This window comes from Eurosta solidaginis, chromosome 1, assembly GCF_040869045.1.
Source record: "Eurosta solidaginis isolate ZX-2024a chromosome 1, ASM4086904v1, whole genome shotgun sequence".
NCBI lineage: Eukaryota > Metazoa > Arthropoda > Insecta > Diptera > Tephritidae > Eurosta > Eurosta solidaginis.
The window spans coordinates 44,221,862-44,244,471 of record NC_090319.1 but is presented as its reverse complement, the minus strand read 5'-3'; the positions used below and the strand labels follow the sequence as shown (position 1 = coordinate 44,244,471).

The 22,610-nt window shown below is 37.4% G+C and overlaps 2 protein-coding genes across 6 annotated transcripts in view; one reads left to right on the top strand and one right to left on the bottom strand.

Moving 5' to 3' along the window:
* Ir85a (Ionotropic receptor 85a) overlaps window positions 1-15,914 on the top strand; it is a 34,483-nt gene extending 18,569 nt beyond the window's left edge. For both annotated transcript variants that reach the window (XM_067788584.1, XM_067788579.1), the window contains exon 2: window positions 14,209-15,914. In XM_067788584.1, coding sequence (XP_067644685.1) covers window positions 14,209-15,904 — 1,696 coding nt within the window. In that variant the 3' untranslated portion in view covers window positions 15,905-15,914. The remainder of the gene's footprint in view (window positions 1-14,208) is intronic.
* The window catches only part of Pif1A (PFTAIRE-interacting factor 1A), a 463,696-nt gene that overhangs the window by 369,168 nt on the left and 71,918 nt on the right, over window positions 1-22,610 (bottom strand). For 3 of the 4 annotated variants that reach the window (XM_067788419.1, XM_067788427.1, XM_067788408.1), the window contains 2 exons: window positions 19,397-19,652; window positions 5,038-5,151 (listed from right to left, as the gene is read on the bottom strand). In XM_067788419.1, the coding sequence (XP_067644520.1) occupies window positions 5,038-5,151; window positions 19,397-19,652 (370 nt within the window). The remainder of the gene's footprint in view (window positions 1-5,037; window positions 5,152-19,396; window positions 19,653-22,610) is intronic. The other variant, XM_067788434.1, reaches the window with a different exon arrangement.

Sequence of the window (22,610 nt, the reverse complement as noted above, 5' to 3'; positions counted from 1 at the left end):
AAGGGTATCTGATCAGATGCTCAATGTCATTTTGGGTGTGTTACGGAATGCTACACTTATACCTATAGGTACGAGTTGAATTGTCCGGACCTTCTTAACCAATATCCCTAAAATAAAAAAAATCTCACAGGGGTTTTGCCAGGAACATTTTCAATTAAAACAGTTATTTATTATTCACTCTTTAAATAATTGTAAAATATCGGTTTTGCTGGTTTCGGGTTCTCTCAGCTAAATAATAGGTTTGGTCCGTCAGCCAGAAATTACTGAAAGTATATACATAAATCGCGTTCTGTTAAGACGTATGTACTTACAAACATGTGTGTTAGCTTACAGAGTTTCCGTAAACGAATACCATATCTGTGAATTCTTATAAGTTGCACAAATACGGCAGGCGAAGGAAAAGGAGCGGGGAGGCAAGACATTTTATCAATTTGTTATCTCCTCTTAGAAGTTTGTTATCAGCGTTTTATCGGCGAAGTATAGACGAGTTATCGATTTGTTATAAAAACTTTATTGACTTCTTATCGAAAAGCTATCATTTCTTCTCTAAAATGAATAGATTTGTTTTAAACTTGCTATCGGAAAGCTATCGATTTGTTGTCAACGGACAGATAACGATAAAACTACAAATTTTACATTGATAGTGCGTCTACAACAAGTCGACCAATAACAGCCCGATAATTAAGCGATAACAAGTTTATATCAAAGCGATTGGCGATAATTTTGCTATCGATAATAAACCCAAAATAAAACGATAGCTCTTTAACATCGCTTCTTATCGATAACACGTTGATAACAAAACAATAATGGGCTGATATTTCGCCGATAATAAACAGATCATCTAATTAATACACAGGAATTTCTCCGAAAAATGTCATAATATTTCCAAAATAGTCCCTAAGTCATTCCGAAACATTCGCGAAAATAGTCCCGAATTTATTTAGAACTAACCCCGGATAACTGAAATTATTCCAAAATGATCTTAAAATAATCCCGAAATTATTAGTCGAAATTGTCTCTAAGCTATTCCGAAATAATTGGTCAAATAATTCCGAAAAAGTACCGAATGTAATCCCGAAGTGATCTCAAAATATAAATCTCTAATTATACCAACATAATTACAAAAATCATCCTAAAATTTAAGATGGAAAATGGTATGGAAAGAATCCCTGCATGGTTCCAAAAATACAAAATCAAGACTTAGTATGATTTTATTGGTTAAATTTGTTAGGAATGACCATTACTTACAGACCCTGGTAATATCATAATGTTATGATATATATAAAGTCAATATACTTTACTTTGGTACGATTTTGCGCTAATAAGATTTTAAGATTAATGCTACCGCGCTTATGAAATGATCATCGATTCTTAGCCAGAGCCTTTATTTAGACCGGGCTTTATTTCAATATCTCAACAGGCATCGGAGATATCGCCCAAAATATGTTTTAACTAAAACCTAAGTATTTCCTCACAATAATTAAGGCTAGGAAGAATTTAAATTTGGATAAGGTATCGGATATAAGCTCTCTTGATTATAGGCGATCATTGCATTTTAGATAGATTTTGTGTCTACTATTAATAGCCTGAGACGTTACCGATCGTGGAACGAACGAAGCGTGCTCCATAGCCTTCCAAATTAGATTGGGCGAGATTAAGATAAGACAAGAGTTGCATATGATCGACCAAGCGGGAAAAGCGTGCACCCAAGCGCGGGGCTGCAAAATGTCGAAGATCATTTGCAGGTCTTACAACCTCAGACTAAAAAAGGTACTTCTATCATTAAAAAGAGAGGACTGTTGTCTCATGGCGGGTATTCTGATTGGGCACTGCCTTCTGGCCTTACATGCCTTTAAATTAAGCTTGTTCAGCAGAAGATGTGAGAAGTGTGGGTTGAAGGAAACGATCGAGCACGTTTTGGGTTCGTGCCCTGGGCTTGTCATGCTAAGGCTTCAGATATTAGGAGTGATACAACTTTCAGATCTAGAAGCAGCAAGTGGCATAGGTCCCAGAAGCTTCTAGTATTTTCCAAGAGCACGGAATTATTTATTAACAAAAGTCCTGGTTTCTGATAAGGTTTTTCAATTTGATCTTTAAACCACCTTCTGGTAACACTACGGACTGATTCAATCTATGTGAGGTCTTCACGGACTGGCCAGTTCAACCTTACCTAACTGCTGGTTATATTAACAAATAGCAAACCGTTTGTTTAGTGAAATACTGAACTAAAATCATTCAAGTTATAGGCACTAAGTTTTTTATCTCTATGATTAGCTATACTTCCTAACTCTTGTTTAAAATCTCTCCCTCCTCTGCGATACCAATTCTCTGTTTGGGTATAACTCGAAAACAAAAAGTTTATAATCTCTAGGTTTTATTAGTACGCTCTTAAAATATACATTAAAATTTCAAATATTTTTATTATTCCAATTGATTTAGTACTTTGGCCAAGAGCATGGTCAATAACGAAATTTGATGTCTTCCTTCATTGCATTCATTATAAAATAGTATGCGAAGTTTTATATTTCAATATCAATTGCAGTCGCGCAGAGTAAATTAAAATTTTCGCTTTCCAACCCACTTCCGGCTGCAACGGCTCAAAGCATATCACATGCAATTACAAAATTATAGCAAACAACACAAAATCGCCTGCAGCTACTCAAATATATCGAAAATTCACTGCAGCCTTCCACATCCAAAGAATGCTTGTGCCTTACCGGAGGCTATGATTAAATAAAAAAAGAGTAACCAATTTTTTGAAGCCACATTCTTTGTATCATAAAATTATTTCATTCATTTATTCATTCATAGTGCATGGCTTGCTAATCTAACTTAAGCTGTCATTTAAAATATGACTCACTGATGATCATACCAACATCAAATGTTAAGTGAGTACATAAGACGCTCCTTGATCTGAAATGAGGTAACTCAACAGTCTAGGCTTTTGATGCTCTTTGAAATATTCTATTTCTATAGAAGGAATATATCTTTTATGCTTATATTTAACTAGCAGACCCGTCAGACTTTGTTCTGCCCTAAATTTGGTCTATCTGATACATTTTAATAAGCTTTTCCGTCTAGCACTGCCCTCCCCCCCCTCTTCACTTTTTCTTAATCCTTTTAATCTCTCCTTTCTCCGTCTTTTTCGCTTCATCTATCCCTATCTTCGTCTCACTCTATATCTTTGTCAGTCTCCTGCCCTCTTTTCTCTTCTCTGAAGTTTTTCCCATTCTTCTTCATCCCTTATTGCCAATCCCAGAGGGTGGTATGTATTTTGTTCCAGTCCCATTCCGAGTCCCAGTCCCACTCCGAGTCTCAGCCCTTGTCCCAGTCCTAATCCCAGTCCCAACCCGACTCTGGTCTACTTCCCGGAAAAAAAGGATCGTAAATACTAATATAGGCAAATTTATATACCAAATTTCAGGCAAACTGAATAGGACGTATGTAAATAGGTATGTGGGTATTATTAATTCATGTCTTTATTTCGGCTTCGCATGCATATTTATCAGTTTTTCCAGGTTGATGCGACTAAATCGAATATCACAATGAAAACTACTTTAAAGCTCTCAGCAACAGCTTTCATTTCATATCCATATTACAGACACATTCTAGGGGTATCCGGGTCCAGGTTTTGGCCTATATTTCGAGACCCTAGTCACCCAGGGGTATAAAGATTACTTTGTACTAAAGCACACATCAACAGCTTCAATTTGATACACATAATGTAAAACCACATCCTAGTGTTACCCCGGTCCACGAGTTGGCCTATATTTCGAGACCATAGTCACCAATAGGTATGAAAACTTCCCTGTAGTAAAGCTATCATCAATAGCTTTCATTTGTTATCCATATTCTATAAACACATTCTAGGAGCACCCGCGTCCACGTTTTGGCCTATATCTCGAGAACCTAGTCACCCGCGGGTACGAAAAATACCCAGTGTCAAAGTACTCATAAACAGCTTCCATTTGATACCTATTTGGACAAACATATCCCAGGATTACCCAAGTCCACGTTTTGATTTCAAGACCCTAGACAGAACGGGATAAAAAGTATCCTATGTCTGTCTCCTGGTTCTAAGCTGCCCCTCCACTAATTTTCAGCCAAATCTGTTCATCCGTTCTTGAGTTATAAATAGTGTAACTAACACCACTTTCTTTTATATATATACATCACATTAGAAACTTCAAAAATAACAGAATTTCTCCACTATTTAATGGATGTTATTATACATATAAACCTTCCTCTTCAATCATTCTATCTACTAAAAAAAAGCGCATCAAAATCCGTTGCTTATTTTCAAAGGTTTGAGCATTCAAAGGGACATAGGGACAGAACAAGCGACTCTGTTTTATAATACGTAGTGATAGTGATACATAAAAAATACCAAAAAATAAAACTTTTGTTTAAGAATTTTAAGGAAATGTTCAATATTTTTAACGAAAGAGTGTTTTTCGAGAGATGTATGCATTCTTAACCATTTATTATTACATACATATGTATGTCAAGCTGATATGAAAACACAAACATACCTATAAACCTACGGCCGAAGTTAAATAACGCAGCGAATGCTATGTGTATATACGTATGTGTCGCATACTGTCTCACTCAAAAGTAATTTGCTCGCACAGTTGACACCGAACAATCACACATACGATTTTTTTGGTAAAAATGTTATTTTTGTTTAAACAATTTGGCTGATATAAGGAAGGAATCAAGTATTTTTTGATGCAGAACGAATGTAAATATTTCAAAGTTTTACTGAAAAGTAGAATTTTTCAAATTCATCCTTCCGTTTATGAGTTATAGCTGTGTAAACAAAAATTTTATGATTTTTTACTACATTTTGGCAATTTCTCACGCCCCTATAATATATACCTTCAAATTATATTAACTGTACCATCTCACGCTGCTAAGCTTTCAAATGCAAAAAACCGTTTTAAAATCGGAACATTCTGTGTGAAGTTATGTGCATAAATGGCATTTAGCGACTTTATTTTATAAGATTTATAGATTTATCTTCCTCGTAAAACTTACCAGTCGTGAAATTTCATTTTTGGCAGATTTAGTTAATTGAGTCAATCGGATTTCATAGGAATCCTTCACTGTGCGCATATCAGCTGCTTTACGTCTATCAGCGTCGCAATTGATCTGCAATTATTTTGTGATTTTCGATATTTCAATATTTAACCTTTGAAAAATTTAGCAATGAAATTGCGAACAAGAAACAACACTTACAGCTTTGTAAACAATGTTAGCTGGCGTAAAACAGTTCTGTTTATAGAACAATTTTCAAGAACAGAACAACAAAAATTGAGGGTAACATGCAAGTTAGTTATTTACTTACTTAGTAGCCGCTTAACCATTTAAACGGTTATCGCCGTCCAACAAGGTGCGCCAGTCGCTTCTTCGCTCTGCAAACTGGCGCCGATTGATCACACCAAGAGATTTTAAATCGCGCTCCACCTGTTCCTTCCATCGGAGTGGGGCCGCCCTCTCTCTTCCACTGCTTCCATAAGCGGATTCCGATAAAATAACTTTCTTAGCCGGAGGGTCATCTTTCGTTCGCATAACATGGCCTAGCCAACGCAGGCGCTGCGTTTTAATTCGGTGAACTTTTTTGATGTCTGCATAAAGCTCGTACAGCTCATAATTAATGTTTCTTCGGTACTCGCCATCGCCAATGCGTAGACGTCCATAAATATTTCGAAGAACTTTTCTCTCGAACACTCCCAGAGCCGCTTCATCCGATGTTGTCATGGTCCAAGTTTATGCACCATATATGAGGACTGGTACGATAAGTGACTTTTAGAGCATGATTTTCGTTTGCCGAGAGATGATTTTACTTTTCAATTGCCTACCTAGTCCAAAGTAGCATTTATTGGCAAAACTGATTCTCGTTAGATTTCAGAGCTGTTGTTTTCATTAGTGTTAATGCTGGTTCCGAAATAAACGAAGTCTTTTACAATTTCGAAATTATGGCTACCAGCAATAGGGGGGTTGCCAAGGCGCATATGCGCTGACTCTTTGATCGATGACAACAGGTACTTCATTTTGCCTTCATTCACCATCAAACCCATCTTTACCGCTTCTTTTTCCAGTTTTCAGTAAGCAAAACTTACGACACGGGTTTTCTGGCCGATGATATCGCTATACTTTTATATAACACTGTTTCAGAGTGGTTAAGTTCTGCAGTTAGTACAATTCTCTCCATCATCAATTTAAAGAAATCGCACGATAGAGGGTCGCCCTGTCTAAAACCTCGTTTAGTTTCGAACGACTCGGAGAGGCCCTTCGTAATTATGACTGAGCTGTATATACGAGTGTCCAGTGCCCGGTATATACGAGTGTCCATGCACCTATACCAGACTTAGGAAAATTTGCTCAGTAATCTCGTTAAGAGATTCGCGCCCTTCTACTGTCCTGTACCTACAAGTAATCAATTCAAACGCCTTTAGTGCAGCCTGGCTGTCAAAATATATAAAAATTTTATTACAGCCGTGAACAGCCTTTCTCGGTTTCGTTAATTGCAGCAACCTCTGCTTGAAAAATGCTGCAAGTTTTGGATAGGCTTCCCACCTTTTTATGCAGTTTGGAGCTGCCAAGTCCGGTGGCTTCTTTAACCAACATTCAGGATGAACACATCGTACTTCATATCAAAAAAGATATTCGGTGCGCAATGTTCTTAGAAGGGCTAATCCAGATTCTTAAAAATGATTACATGGCCATCCACATTGCCTTTCTACCCGGATAGCTTCGCAGCCGCATAGCAGAATAGGCCGCGCATTGCTTGGCCATTATATCTATTGGCAAGACAATAAAAACAGTGTCCAGCGCTTCCACAGAGGTAGTACGCAGAGCCCTCCCCCCACGCAGAATAGAGCACTTTTTGTACCTTCTGGATATGGTTTAGTACCTAAGAGATTGGCCTAACCACAGCAGTGTATAACCACATGTTAATACACGGCGATAGTCCTCACATTCGCGCAACAGCTCCTCGAAAGCTTTACATTGCCAACGCTGCTTTCTTTACACGCTCTTGAGCGTTTTCCCTCTAGTATAGTTTCCTTTCCAAAACTACTCATTTGTATTAAGCAGAGTCCCTCAGCATCAGAGTAGTACCCGCTATCAACGACAGCTGCAACTCGTGCGGTTTATTGGTTACCAAAAATATACTTGAATCGCATGCAAAATAATCGGCTTCCTCGGCCCCCTGGGAAATTGTGATCAGAACAGTTTCCTATTTGCGTAAACTTCAACGCGCTGTCCGTCCCAACCAGGCTGAATAGAACGAGGTCAATCGAAAACTTTTATTCAATTACAAAACTTTAATTAACACTAAGTGACACAATATTTTTTATCTAACCCATCCATGCTCAAAAACAAACAAAATTATTGTAATTATCTATGAAGCAACAACATTTGCCATTCAGCGCCAATTTCAGTACAGCATGACATGGTTGCAATTCTTACATTGAAAGGTTTGAAAATTATATATGTTATATGAAAATAATAACAACATCAACTGTCAAATGCGCTATAAATGGATTACATTAATGAAATTAATCATAATATTAGCTGTCATCAAATGTGATGTATTTACTTTATATTTTGTTTAAAAAAACCGTCCATTAATGCATTACGCTGTTCTCTAAATGTATATACATGTCACTAAGTACGTATGCAACTTTTTGGATGTCCTATCCATCTATAAAAACAATCGACCACCAAGTAAGTGTCAACAGTTGTTGTGCTTCATTTCACACGTCCTTGTCAGAATGTCAATAACAATTTTGCTTCAAATCGCTTGCATTTCTTTGGCGTTATGCGGTCTTGCATTTTCAGTTGAAGGTCGTCTACTGCCATGCAGGTCGATTATTAAGATGCCTGTAATTGAGGATGCGGGCTCAATTTTGTGCGGATTTCATACGAAATTGGTGTATGTGTATTTCGAAAATAAAACTTCATCGGGGTATTCGGGTGAAATATTACGGCGTTTAAGTGATTGTGGTACATCATATGTAACATTGAGGTGTGTAATTGGCGAGAAAGTTTTTTTAGTGGAAAACTATTTTTTTCTAAAATATTTATTGGAAATTTTCATTAAATCTCGGAGGTTCCATGAGAAAATGAACCTTGGTGTGGAGATAATTTTTCTCAAAAAACTTGAGTCTGTGTGGAAACAAAAGTTGTAAAAACCTGCAATCAACCCAAAATTATTAAATTTATTCTTTAAATGCATTTTCATTACCTTTTTTCCTCTTAGGCACGGTTTTCCATTAGTTGGTTAAGCTAAGCTTAAGCTAAGTTTGCTTAAACTCTAGTCCAATTTAAACTCCAGTTAAACTAGTGAGCAGCTTTTTTGTCACAGTTTAAGGCTACCTTTGGGGTAGGCTTTTTTGTACGGCAACATTGGATTTTTATTATCTAGATAATTTGTAGATACGACAACAGCTGGAATTTGCTTACCCAACAAATATTTAAAAGATATTTCTACTGCGAAATATATATCAAGTTCCGGAGGTGATATCCAACATCATTATCTAGTTAAACAGACAGTTCTCAAGTTGATATCCAACTTCATTCTCCACTATCCAACCTTTGAGAAATTTTGTAAAATTTTTAGTTCTTGATTTGATCACCAACGTCATTAGCATTTTCAAATTATTATTCAACCTTTGTTCATATCCAACTTCATTCTCCAATCACTATCCAACCTTTCAGAAACTTTATAAAATTTATAGTTCTCGAGTTGATCACCAACGTCATTAGCATTTTCAAATTATTATTCCACCTTTGAGAGATTTTGAGAAATGTACATTTTTCAAATGAATATTCAACACCTTTCTCCAGTTGATATCCTACATTGGATATCGAGTTGAGGTAGAGTTGAAAAATCTCCAAGCTGGTACCATGAAAGCCGACAGCTATTTATTGTAGGAAATAAACACCTGATTGATAGCAATAACGAAGCGTAATTTATCAAAAATATATTTATATATATTTTTTTTTTGTTTTCGTGAAAATACTTTAGTATAGGAATCTTACTTGCGTCCAGTCAAAAAACCACAAGCTGGAAACTACAATTTTGCAACTTGTGTAATAGCGTTTATCGCTTTATAAAAAATTCCCTCTTTTGCTGAGTACGATATGGTTCTCAAGTTGCCCCACTGTTTTCTAACAACTCTTGTGATTTTGAGGTATGCTAGTGATCAACATGAGCTCTAATGGCACTCAAGCCCAAATGTTTGTTGGGTATACTCGACGCCATTTCGAACGAACGCAAATCCCCGATAGGTTAACTAGAGTTTAACCCTGCCAGGTCGGCCGCTTAAGCTCAGCTTAAACTTCAGTTAAAGTAAAGATTGAAAAACTGCAGTTTTAACTTATCATTGTTTTATAGAGCTGATTAAAATACAAAATAACATACGCCACATATTCTTACTAGCAAACCCGGCAAACGTTGCTCTGCCCTAGCTTTGGTCTATCTGCACAGCTTTTGAGCAGTTTTTACTTCTTACTCTCCCTTCCCCTCCCCCCCCCCCCCTTTTCCTTATCTCTTTATTCACTCTTCCCTCTCCCCTTCTCTTTTTTGCGTCTCTTTCTCCCCCTTCGTCTTTTCCGCTCCATCTATCCATATCCCTCTATCTTCTTCTAACTCTATCTCTTTCTCCTTTCATCTTTTCCCTTCTCTCTATTTCTTTTTGTTCTTCTCCAGTCCCACCCCAAGTCCAAGTCTCAATCCCAGTCCCAATCCCAGTCCCAGTCCCAGTCCCAGTCCCAGTCCCAGTCCCAGTCCCAGTCCCAGTCCCAGTCCCAGTCCCAGTCCCAGTCCCAGTCCCAGTCCCAGTCCCAGTCCCAGTCCCAGTCCCAGTCCCATTCCCAGTCCCAATCCCAGTCCCAGTTCCAGTCACAATCCCAGTGCTAGTGTAAGTCCCAGTCGCAGTCGCAGTCCCAGTTCTAGTCCAAGTCGGCCCCTGCTCTATTTCCCGAAAAAAGTGTCAAAAATACTAATCTATGCAAAGGGCTACCCAATTTCAGGTAAATCGAACCAAGAATAGAATTTGTTCGAAAAGATTGATCCCTGGCCCTTCCCGGAAGAAAGTATCGTAAATACTAATCTAGGCATAGGGCAACCTTTAAACCAAATTTCAGGCAAATCGAACCGTAATTAGAATTTGTTTGAATAGATCGGTCCCTGGAAATTTCACAGGAACGCTATCCTATCTTTCTTTGATCAAATTGCACACGGTGTCAAAATTTGATTGAAATCTGTTTAGTAGCTTAGGAGTGCATCGGATAAAAACAACGTAACACGAAATTTATATATATTAAGTTTATTAGATCTACCGAATATGTTTAGCTTTGTCCCACCAGTTACAAAAAAAGTCAAAAGTTGTTGTTGTAAATTTTGCAAGTTCTTCTCTTATTTCATATTGTTATACAATGTTAGAAACTCGTTTTAAATAAAGAAATAATACAGCTTTGATTTCTTTGAAGTTGTTAAGGACTTATTCAACGACAAAGTTTGTCCCACCCGTGACAAATATGCAGGAACTCTTCTTTGAAATGAGTATGCATTGCTAGACCGCTTAATAATTGTAAAAGAGATATCAACTAATTCCGCCGAGTAGAAATTTTAATAAAAATACAACTATGAAGTAGGTTTTTTCGTAACCCTAGAAATTATTTGTTTCTGGTTAAGTTGCCCCTGTTTGAATTCAACCGCTGCACGGTGGGGTATTTGATCAATCTAGCTGACCAAAATTGAAACAGCAGTTATTTCCGTTCAAAAAAGGGTTGTCTCACTTCATTGCTATGAATGGAAACAACGGGCCCCCGTTTTCGGATGGATCCGAGGCAATTTTTGGCATTGCATGAGATATGTCAATATGGGTATCAAACGAAAAGTATTTTACTCCGCATTTCTATTGACATTTTTAAGTAGGGTTGCCACTTAAGGCTGCCACCACACCTTCTTTTATATATTTTGTATATTCACTACCATCTTGGAAACGGCTTAACCGATTTGAATCAAATTTGGAACATCGATATAGTATTACAATTTAAGACTTTTCACCTAGGTATTGCCATTGTGGATGTTTTCGCAAGGTTGCCACCTTTTTTAAGTTAAAAAAAATTGCATGAGATATGCCAATAAGGGTATCAAAGGAAAGGTATTCCGCTCCCGCTTTCCAATAAATAAATTTTTAGGTAGGGTTTTAACCTCATATATCCACAACTTTCTCGAAAAAAAGAAAAAGAAGTATTTGATAGTAAATTCATGATTCAATTATTCATCATTAGTATCAATCAAAATGTCGTCTTCGTCATATTCAATTTCTATGAAAAAAAGTTCAGCAGAAAGCAGCATCCCTTGACTCTCTTTTGACACTGCTACAACAAAAACAACAAGTCTCGTTTGACAATGGCATTGATGTTTTTTTTTATTGGGGGCCTCCTTCCCGTGAAAAAAAGATCCGAACTTAAGAGCAATCTGTTCCTTACATCGAAGTTGCAAGAAGTTCTTGAACGTTTTCTTGCAAAACTATCACGATAAAGTCGAAAATGTTTGTTCCTTACTTCACTGGCTTCTTCTGATAATTGGTCGATAGGCAATAAAGAATTTTCAATAACAATTGTGCCATGAATTAGAATTGTTCGTACTGTTGGATACATCGGATACCAAGGATAAAGACTAACATACAGTGTCGAGAACGAAGATCGACACTTATGATGGCACAACGCCGAAACTGGTTTGTCTCAAAACCAAATTTGACAAGGGATGACGGAAAATCGTTCCAATATACATCATTTATCCACCCTGTCGGAAAATCAACAAAGCAAGATAAGTCAGCTAACATACAGCTCTGCAGTGTTCACGACAGTCTCTTACCACTCAAAAAATCGCGGGTATGCGCAGCCGTTCTTATTAAACTATGAAAAAATTCCTGATGTGATATGCCATGAAAAAAAGATATACCTTTTTGTTTGCAAGATTTTTAAAAAATTTAAAATTTAAAAGCAGTAGCATTACAAGTAGAATAACTCAGTTTAAAATATTCGATATAAAAAATCTAACATATTGTTACGAATTTACTGCAAATCCTCTTATTTGCAACCTTCTGCTAACTTCGATTCACTAAACTGTTGAACAAATAACTCCAATATTGAATAATGCAAAATGGCCTTTATTAAAGTACTCCACAATAACACTGATACTTCACAACCAATAGTTTGCTTAAATCAAATTGATTTTCAAAATAATACTGCTATTGCTCGCTAGCTAGCGTCTTAAATTCAACTGATTGTCGCGCCTCTACTGATGCTGCCTTTTATAGTGTTTGGTTTCCTCGTTGACATTTCTAGGCGGTTCTGTTCTAGAATCTACTAGGTGGTTATCTGCTATAAGTTTCTCAGCTATAACTACAGATGCAGAATTTTTATAGCTTCTCTCACAGCTCATGCGCATGTGTTTGTGCGTTGCTTCTCCGCTGCGTGTACGTACATATGTGTAGACATAATCATTGAATTATTGATGTGCATACACGTCACTGCTTAGCATCGGCTTAGAGATGACAGTACCCCTTAGTGTTGCTAATATTCGTTACCATATGAATTAAAACCACATTTACCTGTCCTAAAAGAAAATGTAACTAGATGTGATTAAGGCTAAACAAGTGAACAAGTATTTAGGTTAGAAAGGTATATTTCTTTTTAATCCACTGCACACAATTTTTATACAACTTTGCATGTGCGCGGTTAGATCGTTGACGTTGCAGATAGGTTTTGGGGTATGTATACTAATATTCAGTGGACATCTAGGAACGCCAAGTAAAGGTGTCTAAGTTCTGGTGTAACCGAACATTACATACTTATCGTGAGCTTCAATTGTACATTTCATTTCAGATAAATTACTTTTCTACATAACACGTGGCACCGCCCGTTTAAAAGAAAAATGTCTCCCCACTTCCTCTTACAGTAAAACTTGATAAGTGAAATATCATTGATTCAAAACTATTTTTTGCTAAGTTATAGGTTATTATTCTAGTCTACGACCCTTTTAAACCTTTTAAATTTGTTTTATATCTAAGTTGCCGTGGTCTTTAACATCCCGCCCATTTTTTCTAAAAATATTTCCTGCTATAAGAAAAATATGTGTGCCCAATTTTGTTACGCTTTGTAAATTTTTCTTCGAATTATGGCTCCCGAAAGATAGAAAATTGCTTAGTCATAAAAGGGGCTGTGCCACGCCCATTTTTTTAAATTTCAAGTTTTTGCTATTTATTGTTATGAATCCACTTGGGAAATGAAATACCATGGATACGAAGCTCTTTTTTGCAAAGATATATCTTATTTTATTCGTCCAAGACCCTTTTAAAATCTTTTGTATAAAAGTGGGCGTGGTCCTTAGCCGATTCCGTTAATTTTTCTTCAAATCATTCCTTACAGTAAAGACAAACTCTCGGCCGAATTTTGTTACGATAGGTTTAACGATTTTTGATTTATGATTAATAATATTTGTAAAATTGATTTTATCACAAGTGGGTGGTGCCACGCCCATTTTAACAATTTTTTTTAAATTTGTATCAAGAGTCTCAATATCAGTCCACACGTCAAATTTTAACATTCTAGGTGTATTATTTACTAAATAATCAGGTTTTTTGTATTTTCCAAAATGTTTTATATATAAAAAGTGGGCGTGGTTATCATTCGTTTTCGCTAATTTTCAATACTAATCTATTATGGGTCCAGATAAACTCATGTACCAAATTTGGTGAAGATATTTCAATATTTACTCAAGTTATCGCGTTAACGGACAGACGGACAGAGGGACATGGCTCAATCAAATTTTTTTTCGATACTCATGATTTTGATATATGTCTCGATTCCTTTATACCTGTACAACCAACCGTTATCCAATCAAAGTTAATACACTCTGTGTTCAAAGCACGCTGAGCATAAAAAAAATTGGAATATTTTGAAAAATCTACTTTTGGTCAGCTAAATTGATCAAATACCCCACCGTGCGCTGTGCGAGCCATAGTTAATTTAAAACCATTTTGCTTACACACCGAACTTCAAGAATACTTGGTCCTCACACCTTTCTTTAAATAATACATTTTTACAACAACGAGTAGAATAAAACGAGCGAGAGCTTATTAATAGTAAATTATATAATGTAATGCATTTTATTTTGCTCAACAGGAACAGCCGCAAAACCGCACCACTAGAAGTCATACAAAACGACGGTGTATTAATGCATTTGATAATGATCTTTCATGATATCTCACAACAAATTGATCTCTCAATCCTACGAAAGAGATCACGTGCCAAACATTTATCTTACATAATTATGCTTGTCGTGAACTCGGCTAATCTCAACGATGCATGGTTGCAACGAGCTTTCAAAAAATTTTGGAAACTTTGGTTTCTTAATATTGTTATAATGTTTCATCGTGACGGAGAGCTAAACATCTACCGGTACAATCCATTCAATAATGATTTTCTTATAAAACTATCATTATTAGAGGGTGATAAATTGCCAAATCAAGCACAACTCTTTCCAAGGAATATACCAAATATGGGCGGTAAACCATTACGTATGTGCATGTACCACGATGAAGTGCGTGCTATATTCGATAATGATTGTACTAATCAAATTGTGCTTGGTGCCAATGGTTTAATACCAACTATGACAAATAACTGCAATGAACAAATTGTAAAGGGCGCTGATGGATTAATGTCAAGATTTATAGCAGAACGTTTAAATGCTACGCGTGTTATACATCGTGTTAGTAGTTTTGGTGATTTTTCGTTACAATCGGATATTTGTGTACAAGAGATTACACAGGAAATTGATGATTTAGCAATAAATACACGTTTTTTGGCTGTGAAATCATTTGAGGGAAAAGTGGAATATACGTCGTTGCTTGGACGTAATGATCTATGCGTTTTGGTACCAAAAGCTGAATTAGCATCAATATTTTGGAATTTATTTCGTTCGTTTACGTTAGCAGTTTGGTTAACGGTACTCTTATCGATACCACTGGCATATACATTTTGTAATTTAGTACATTTACGTTTATCTAAGCGAGAATTTGATTTGCTGCAACTTTATGCCACAACATTAACTATGGCTTCATCACGCATACCCAAACGTATATCTTTACGTATTTTTCTATTTTTTTGGCTGTTCTATGGTATGTTGATTTGTAATGCTTTCAAGGGCAATCTAACAAGTAGTCTCGTTTTTCGCAAATATAATGAGGATATAAATACGATACAAGATCTTGCCGTATCACCTTATACAATAATGGCTTATGCGCGTCATAAGAAACACTTGGATTTATATTTGAATAACACAAATCCATATGAAGTTGCACTAAAAAGAAAATTGCAGGTTGAATATGATGAAAATATTGTGGAAAAAATTAAGAATACCAATTTGTCGTATGCTTATGTACAGAAATATCATTTTGCTTTATTTGCAGCGAATGCACGTAGGCACTCGTCAAAGGGCCGTCCTCTCTTTCACGTCATGCCCGATTGTTTGGTGCCATTTCATTCCGTCTACATTGTACCGCTGGGTTCACCATATTTGGGTTTCATTAACAATTTGGTGCGTAGTACGCTTGAATTTGGTTTCTTAACTCATTGGGAGAGTATGATAAATGCAGAATTCTTGGAGTCCGGTAAGAAGAACGTACGAAATCCGATTAATGATGAAGATCCGGTAGTGCTTAAGTTGGCTCATTTTCAAGCAGCTTTTGGTTTGCTGTTTATAGGTCTAACAATGGCCTTTGTGGCTTTTGTTTGGGAAATTTTCAATTGTCCGTCTCTAGGTCGTACAATCAATAAGTTTACGGAATGTATGCATAAAATCTATGGAAAGATTTTTTAAATGTGCAAAATTGTTGTTGTATGTATCAATAGAATAAATAAAACACTTCTCGTTATGCTATTGCATTGAAATCAATAAAAACAAAGTTAATATACTCTGTGAGATCTGATCAGCTGAGTATAACAAGAAGCATATTGTAACGAATTTGGGATATTCCGCTTATTTCACACCTTCTACTAACGTTCGTATCGCTAAACTGCTGAATAAATAAATCCAATATTCAATCATGCAAAATGGTCTTTATTAGACTACTTTCACGATAACACTTCTACTTCTCAACAGATAGCGTGCTTAAATCAAACTGAATACTGCTTTCTCAACTTTAACTCCTTTTATACACTTTAATGTCTCGTTCGCATACTTTTAAGCGTTTCTATTTCTAGGATTTACTAATCGTTTACCAGCTATAAATTTCTTAGCTATATCTACAGATGCACGATTATTATAGCTTCTCGCATAGCCTATGCGCGTGTATATGTGATTGCCTACTTTTGGGAGTATCTCAGATATATGCATGTGTTTGTGCGTTGCTCTCCGCTGCTTGTATGGATATATGTATAGACATAATGATTGATTTGTTGATGTGCATACAAGTCACTGCTTTGTATTGGTTTAGAGATCATAGTATCCCTTAATGTTGCTAATATACGTCACAATATCAATAAAAACAAAGTTAATATACTCTTTGAGCTCTGCTCAGCTGAGTATAAAAAGAAGCATATCAATTAGCCTCTTTATCTCTGAAATATATAAAATTTAAAACCCTAACTTTCTTAGAGCAAAACACCAAGACCTACTTGGCCCGTTCTTTTCAATACCAGTCTTTAAATGACATACGTCTGCCCAAAATTTATATAAGAGAATTTTTTTCATAGTAAAATAAAAATATTTTTTTAATAAATAAAAGGCACGATAACCTCCGAAGAGACTTAAGTCCGAGCTTCTCTTCCAATTTGTGTCGTGCTCCTTTTAGTTTCTCCTACAAATTAGCGGGATGTAGGTGTCATGTTTTATGCCGACTCCGAACGGCAACTGCAACGCAGATGAGTTTGCACTGCGAAGCTTTTCATAGCAGAAATACACGCGGAGTGTGTGCCAAATCACTGTCGCGGGGCGACGTCGCTTAGGAAAACTTTCTACTAATTGAAAAAACTTATTTCTAAAATTTTTATGTTGCTTACGTGAACCCAGTCTCAGTCTCTCAGAAGCACATTTATATTTTCTTAGACAGTCAAGCAGCACTGAAAGCCCTTGACTCTGTCACAACTAATTTTGAAACTGCAGTAGGCTGTCGCAGATCACTTAACGTGATGGCTGAATAGTTTACTCTGTATCTGGTATGGGTTCCGCGACATAAGGGCATACCAGGTAATGAGATGGCGGATGAGCTTGCAAGAAAGGGTACCTCCCTTCCACTTTCGCCATCCTGGAAGCGGTTGGGCATGCCGCTCTCCACCTGTAAGCTCAAGATAAAGGAGGCTCTACTGATGGAAGTCGGAGCCAAGTGAAAGCATCATGATAGATGCCACACGGCAAAACTCACATAGGCTGAATGGATTGAGAAGAGATCACGAGAACTTCTCACCCTCCGTAAGAGGGATCTCACCTAGTCGTATGTCTTCTCACTGATCACGTTTGTATTGGACCACATGCGGAAAGGATTGGCGCTCCATTTAATGATTATTGTAGAAGCTGCGGCAACGAAGAAGAGCCTGAAGCTATTAGGTATCTACTTTGCGAATGTCCAGCGCTCTGTAGGAAAAGGCAACGTTTCATGGGCAAGATGCTTCTAGTAGATCTGACTAATATAGCTTAGGTCAGTACACGACGCTTAGTTAGCCGTGTGGTTTCACAATGGGCCTAGAAAGGCCTAAGTGTGTCGCTCCGATGTGGACAGCAGCCACTTGAACCTAATCTAACCTACGTGAACCCAGGGTCTTCGATGTGGTAGGCGTAGCTTGGCTTGCAGCCCTTTCAACAACATATGTTGCGCATCGTTTGTGACATCACCGAAATTTTATATCCGATTTACTTAAAAGGTTATACTTAAGTAGCTTTTATAGAAAATTCTTTTGTCCGGGAAATGGGTCAGATAGTGATCTATAAAATATATTATTTATGACTCCAATCTCTTGAAATTCGGCGCTTAAGTAGACTTTTACCTATGTTATTATTTAGGAGGCCTTTTCTCCTGGAAATGCACGAGGGACTGATCATTTCGATAAATTATTCCTATATATGCGGTTTGTTTTTATGCAAACTATTACTGGGAGCACCTGGATCAAAGATAGATCTATTTGAAAAAAATATATGGTAACTGAAGGAGAGGGGAAGAAGGAGTGGATATGGTTTGTTGCATGAGTCCCCTCATTATGGAAGGGAAGGCGAATAGAAATCAAAAATGGTCATCGTCAGCGTTAGTCTCAATCTTCAACGTACTTGCGTATTTATATTCGTTAAGAATAGGGACCAGATCTAATTCCTTATTGGATCTTTCTTCCAAGCTCTAGCAATGAGGGATTCTCTCCCGTAAGTTTTCACGTTAAAGTCTTTTTAGATTGGCAAAAGCAGCCAAGGTCCAGTTTTTCCCAAAAATACCTTCTCCAACCCAACCTGACACTTAGGATTCCCTGATGCCCTAAACCGTTTCTACCCCTGGCTATACTTAATATTGTGGATCGAGCTTTTATTTGAATGATTTTTGGCAAGGACCTTTCCGAGTCTTTATTTGTAATTTAAGACTTCAATTGACTCACAGTGTTCTCCCGATCGACTTACAGTGTTATTTCGAGTGAGTCTGTTTGTCATAGTCAGGTTCATCCCCTGCGCTGTCTATCAATTAGGAGCATATGTTTCACAGTGTAACTACTATCTATTATTTTTTCAGAGTGACTGTAAAATATACAGAAGGCAGCTACCATGGCAGCTACCACCTAGCTTTAGCCATTTCTCGAAAGCTCACTGGCTGCCACAAGATACTGTTTCGAATATACAGACAGTGCTGCATTCGGCATATAGGATCAATACTCGCTTTCGGTGGTAATGCGACTAATACGACCCCGAGTGCATTGATCAAAAGACTCTCAGGCAGCGCGGCGAGAAGTTTCACAAGGCCAAGTCTCCTTCGTTGCTCAGGAAAAGTCGTTATCTTCACTTTGGACCCTCTTTTGCCGCTTGGACGCAGATGCTCTGGTATATTTAAAATAATTAGAATAGAAATGAAGTTTTCATGAAAATATTTTCTCAATTCGTGGGATTCATGGAATCATTACAAGATGAGTTTTCTGAACTACTATGGAATCTCGTCGTCAGAGAAATTGTTTATGCATACAGCTGGCGTAATACGTCAAACGTATATGTTCTTGATATAAAGCGCCTTCCTTTAAATTATTAATCCGACTCAAAAACAAAATAACAAACAAAAGCTTTGATAAACCCATGCAGTTAACTCAGAAACAAAACGCATGCTGTTATAACAAGATTTTCACTTACCATTTTCTTTTCTTCTAAAGCTCTATTCGCTTCCTTAAGCGCAATAACTTCATTGGTCAATCTTTGTACTTCTTGATTCATAATTAAATTATTAGCAGTTGTGGAAGCATTTGGCAGATTCTCATTACCAACTTCTATTGGTTTCTTTATGGCACCCGCAGGCGTTGTATTGTTACTCTTCTTCAAAAGCTCTAAGGCATTTTGTAGGCGCTTAACTTCATTTTTCCATTTGCGTGTCTCTGATTCATTTTGCGCACTATAAAACAGAAAAGAGATTAGTGGTTTTATATGAGAATATAAAAGAGCTCCCTGCAAGAAATTCGTTGGAGAAGTCCTGTATTAGCAGTGGAGGGAGATGCGTCTAATAATAGCTTTGATATATTTTGGTATAATATAGTAGGATCTAAAGGTATGGGAACCAGCATCAACACTAGCAACAACATCAGCACTGGAATCCAGCGAAGAATTAATCTTGCCAATAAATGCCACTTTGGACTGGGTAGGCAATTGAAAAGTAAAGTCCTCTCTCGGCGAACGAAAATCATACTCTACAAGTCACTTATAGTACCCGTCCTGCTATATGGGGCAGAAGCATGGACCATGACAACAGCAGATGAAGCGGCTTTGGGAGTGTTCGAGAGAAAAGTTCTTCGAAAGATTTATGGACCTCTACGTGTTGGCGATGTCGAGTACCGAAGAAGATTTGATGATGAGCTGTACGAGCTATACGCAGGCATCAACATAGTCCTGCGAATTAAAACGCAGCGGCTGCGCTGGCTAGGCCATGTTATGCGAATGATGATGCTCCGGCCAAAAAAGTGTTTCTATCGGAACCCACCTATGGAAGCAGAGGTAGAGGGCGGCCCCCACTCCGTTGGAAGTACCAGGTGGAAAACGATTTTAACTCCCTTGGTGTGACCAATTGGCGCCGGTTGGCGGAGCGAAGGAGCGACTGGCGCGCCTTGTCAACCGAAATACGGGTCAATTCAACCGAAATTTCTGTAAATTTTTATTCATCGCAACAAGATGTTGAATCAACTGCGCACAAATCGTTGATTCGTAATTGACCGTTTTAGTAGTCAAATGAACAAAAAAAGTTGTTGCGACAGCTTTGTACGAAAGTACCTATGTACCATCACACCACGGCGGCCGCCATATACATGCGTAAATATGTGCATACATATAGTACAAAGCATACATAAGTACAAAGTAGAGAGCGCAGTAAGCGTAAAATTCTCTTTGAGATTTGCTCATGTATTGACTGTTGATCGCTGTTGAAATGATCAGTGAGATCAGTTGTGTTAACAAAAAAATCAGTTAGATTGATTAGGAATCTGTCAATTTTACAGAATTTTGTTAACTTAAGAGCGACAATTTCTCTTCTGTTGAAATGACTAAACTAATTTGTTCGCTTGACAAAGAACTCGGTCGAATTAACCATAATTCGATCAATTTCACCGAATCTCCGTTAAGTCAAGAACAACAGAACCGATTTGTTGATTTTACTAGCACCATTTCTTTCAGTGTAACTCAGTTTCTGCTGCGGTCTGAAGGAATCTTCAGTGGATACATAGATGAGTCATTAACGTGCCTGAAGAGAACTGAGACTGAAATCTGCATTCGCTAAGTTACCCGAAAGCTGGTTGTAAAAGACAAACACGAGGCTATTTATTCCCTGTCCTCATGAAAGCAAGGATGTTCTCTGAACGATGCACAGCGATAATGCCAAAAGTTTTGTCGCCTTCGGTAGACCAAAAGAATAACCAACGGCTGTAATAAGTGCATCAATATCAACAGCATGGGCCTACATGTCAGGAAAAAAAAACTAGACCATTGAATGCACGTAAGTAGTTGAAAATAACTAAATCCCAGGTATTTTAATATTCACACCTCCACGTCGCCCTTCTTCAATATCGGCAACTGCTAACTTAAGAGTAGTAACAGCTAAAGAAGGAGATAAAATCCAAGGAAGATGGCAGAAACTTGAACTACTCCATCACGAAAACTTGTCATGTAAAATGTCAACATAATCAAAAACTGGACTCGATAAAGGAGTTAAGCGTTAATTCCACATCAATAAAGACTAAGAAGAGAACAGATTTTTTACAAAATATGAGTCTACTACCTATAAGTCGGCCATGACCCACAAAAAATCATGGTTGGTATTCGGCCTATTGCATTGTATGTGCATATCTGCAAACTTTAATGTGACAAGACTCGTCCTATAAGATAAAATAAGGCGTCGGAAATAAAACTATAGGCCAAACAAATATATAGGAAAAAAGGAAGGATAATATCGACTTAAGCATTACTGCTTACAAGGCAATTGCTATAATTTCTTTTATGGAACTTGTTCTCTCCAAAGGAACCTTGACCGTCCTACTCGAGTTAATATTCTTGCCTAGCTCGGCAAGTACATCTTTCTTCAGCCTTGGCGCTGTTTGGGTTATATCGTCTAGAGTGCTCCCTACCTTCCCTGGCATGTTTCTAATTAAAGACTCCGTTGCTTGATGGTAGTTTAGAGCTTCGACAACGCTTGTACGTAGTAGATAATTCATCCTTTTTCTGATAGGTCCTTGAACATTCTACCTCTCAAGCGCATGACTAAATTTATACAGGGGTGTGTTTTCGAAGTCTCTTCCAAGGTCAATGAAGACTTCCGCTATCGTTGTGTGAAGTAGAACATCCATCCATTCTTATAGATCCCTGAACATTCTCTCTCTCTCAAGTGCATGATCAAGGGTATGTTTTCGTAGGTCCTTTCGGAGTTTAAAAAGTGGAAATCCCTTCAGCCTTCATTGAAGATTTCGGCTATACTCGTGTGAGGTAGATCATCCAGTAATCTCTTTTTAGATCCCTAAACCTTCTCCGTTTCAAGCGCATGACTGAATCTCTTCAGGGGTTTGTTTTTGAAGTCCCTTTAACACTACCAAAGAACACTACAAAATTCTGGGTGACAAAATTCTGTAAGTTGCAAACAAATTCTGCTTTTTAAAATTCTGCTTTTTCAAAATTCTGCATGTTTAATTCTGGAAGTCAAAATTCCGGAATCATGGCATGGCGTAACCGGTACTTCTTTTTTTAAAGTGCGGCCGAAGGCCGCCTACGCAGAAGGGTGACATACGGAGAAGGACAAGAAGGCCGCCTATGCAGGAAAGTGTTCTACGTAGAATTACTGTGCATGGCGCACTTTTTCAAAATAATTACATGACCT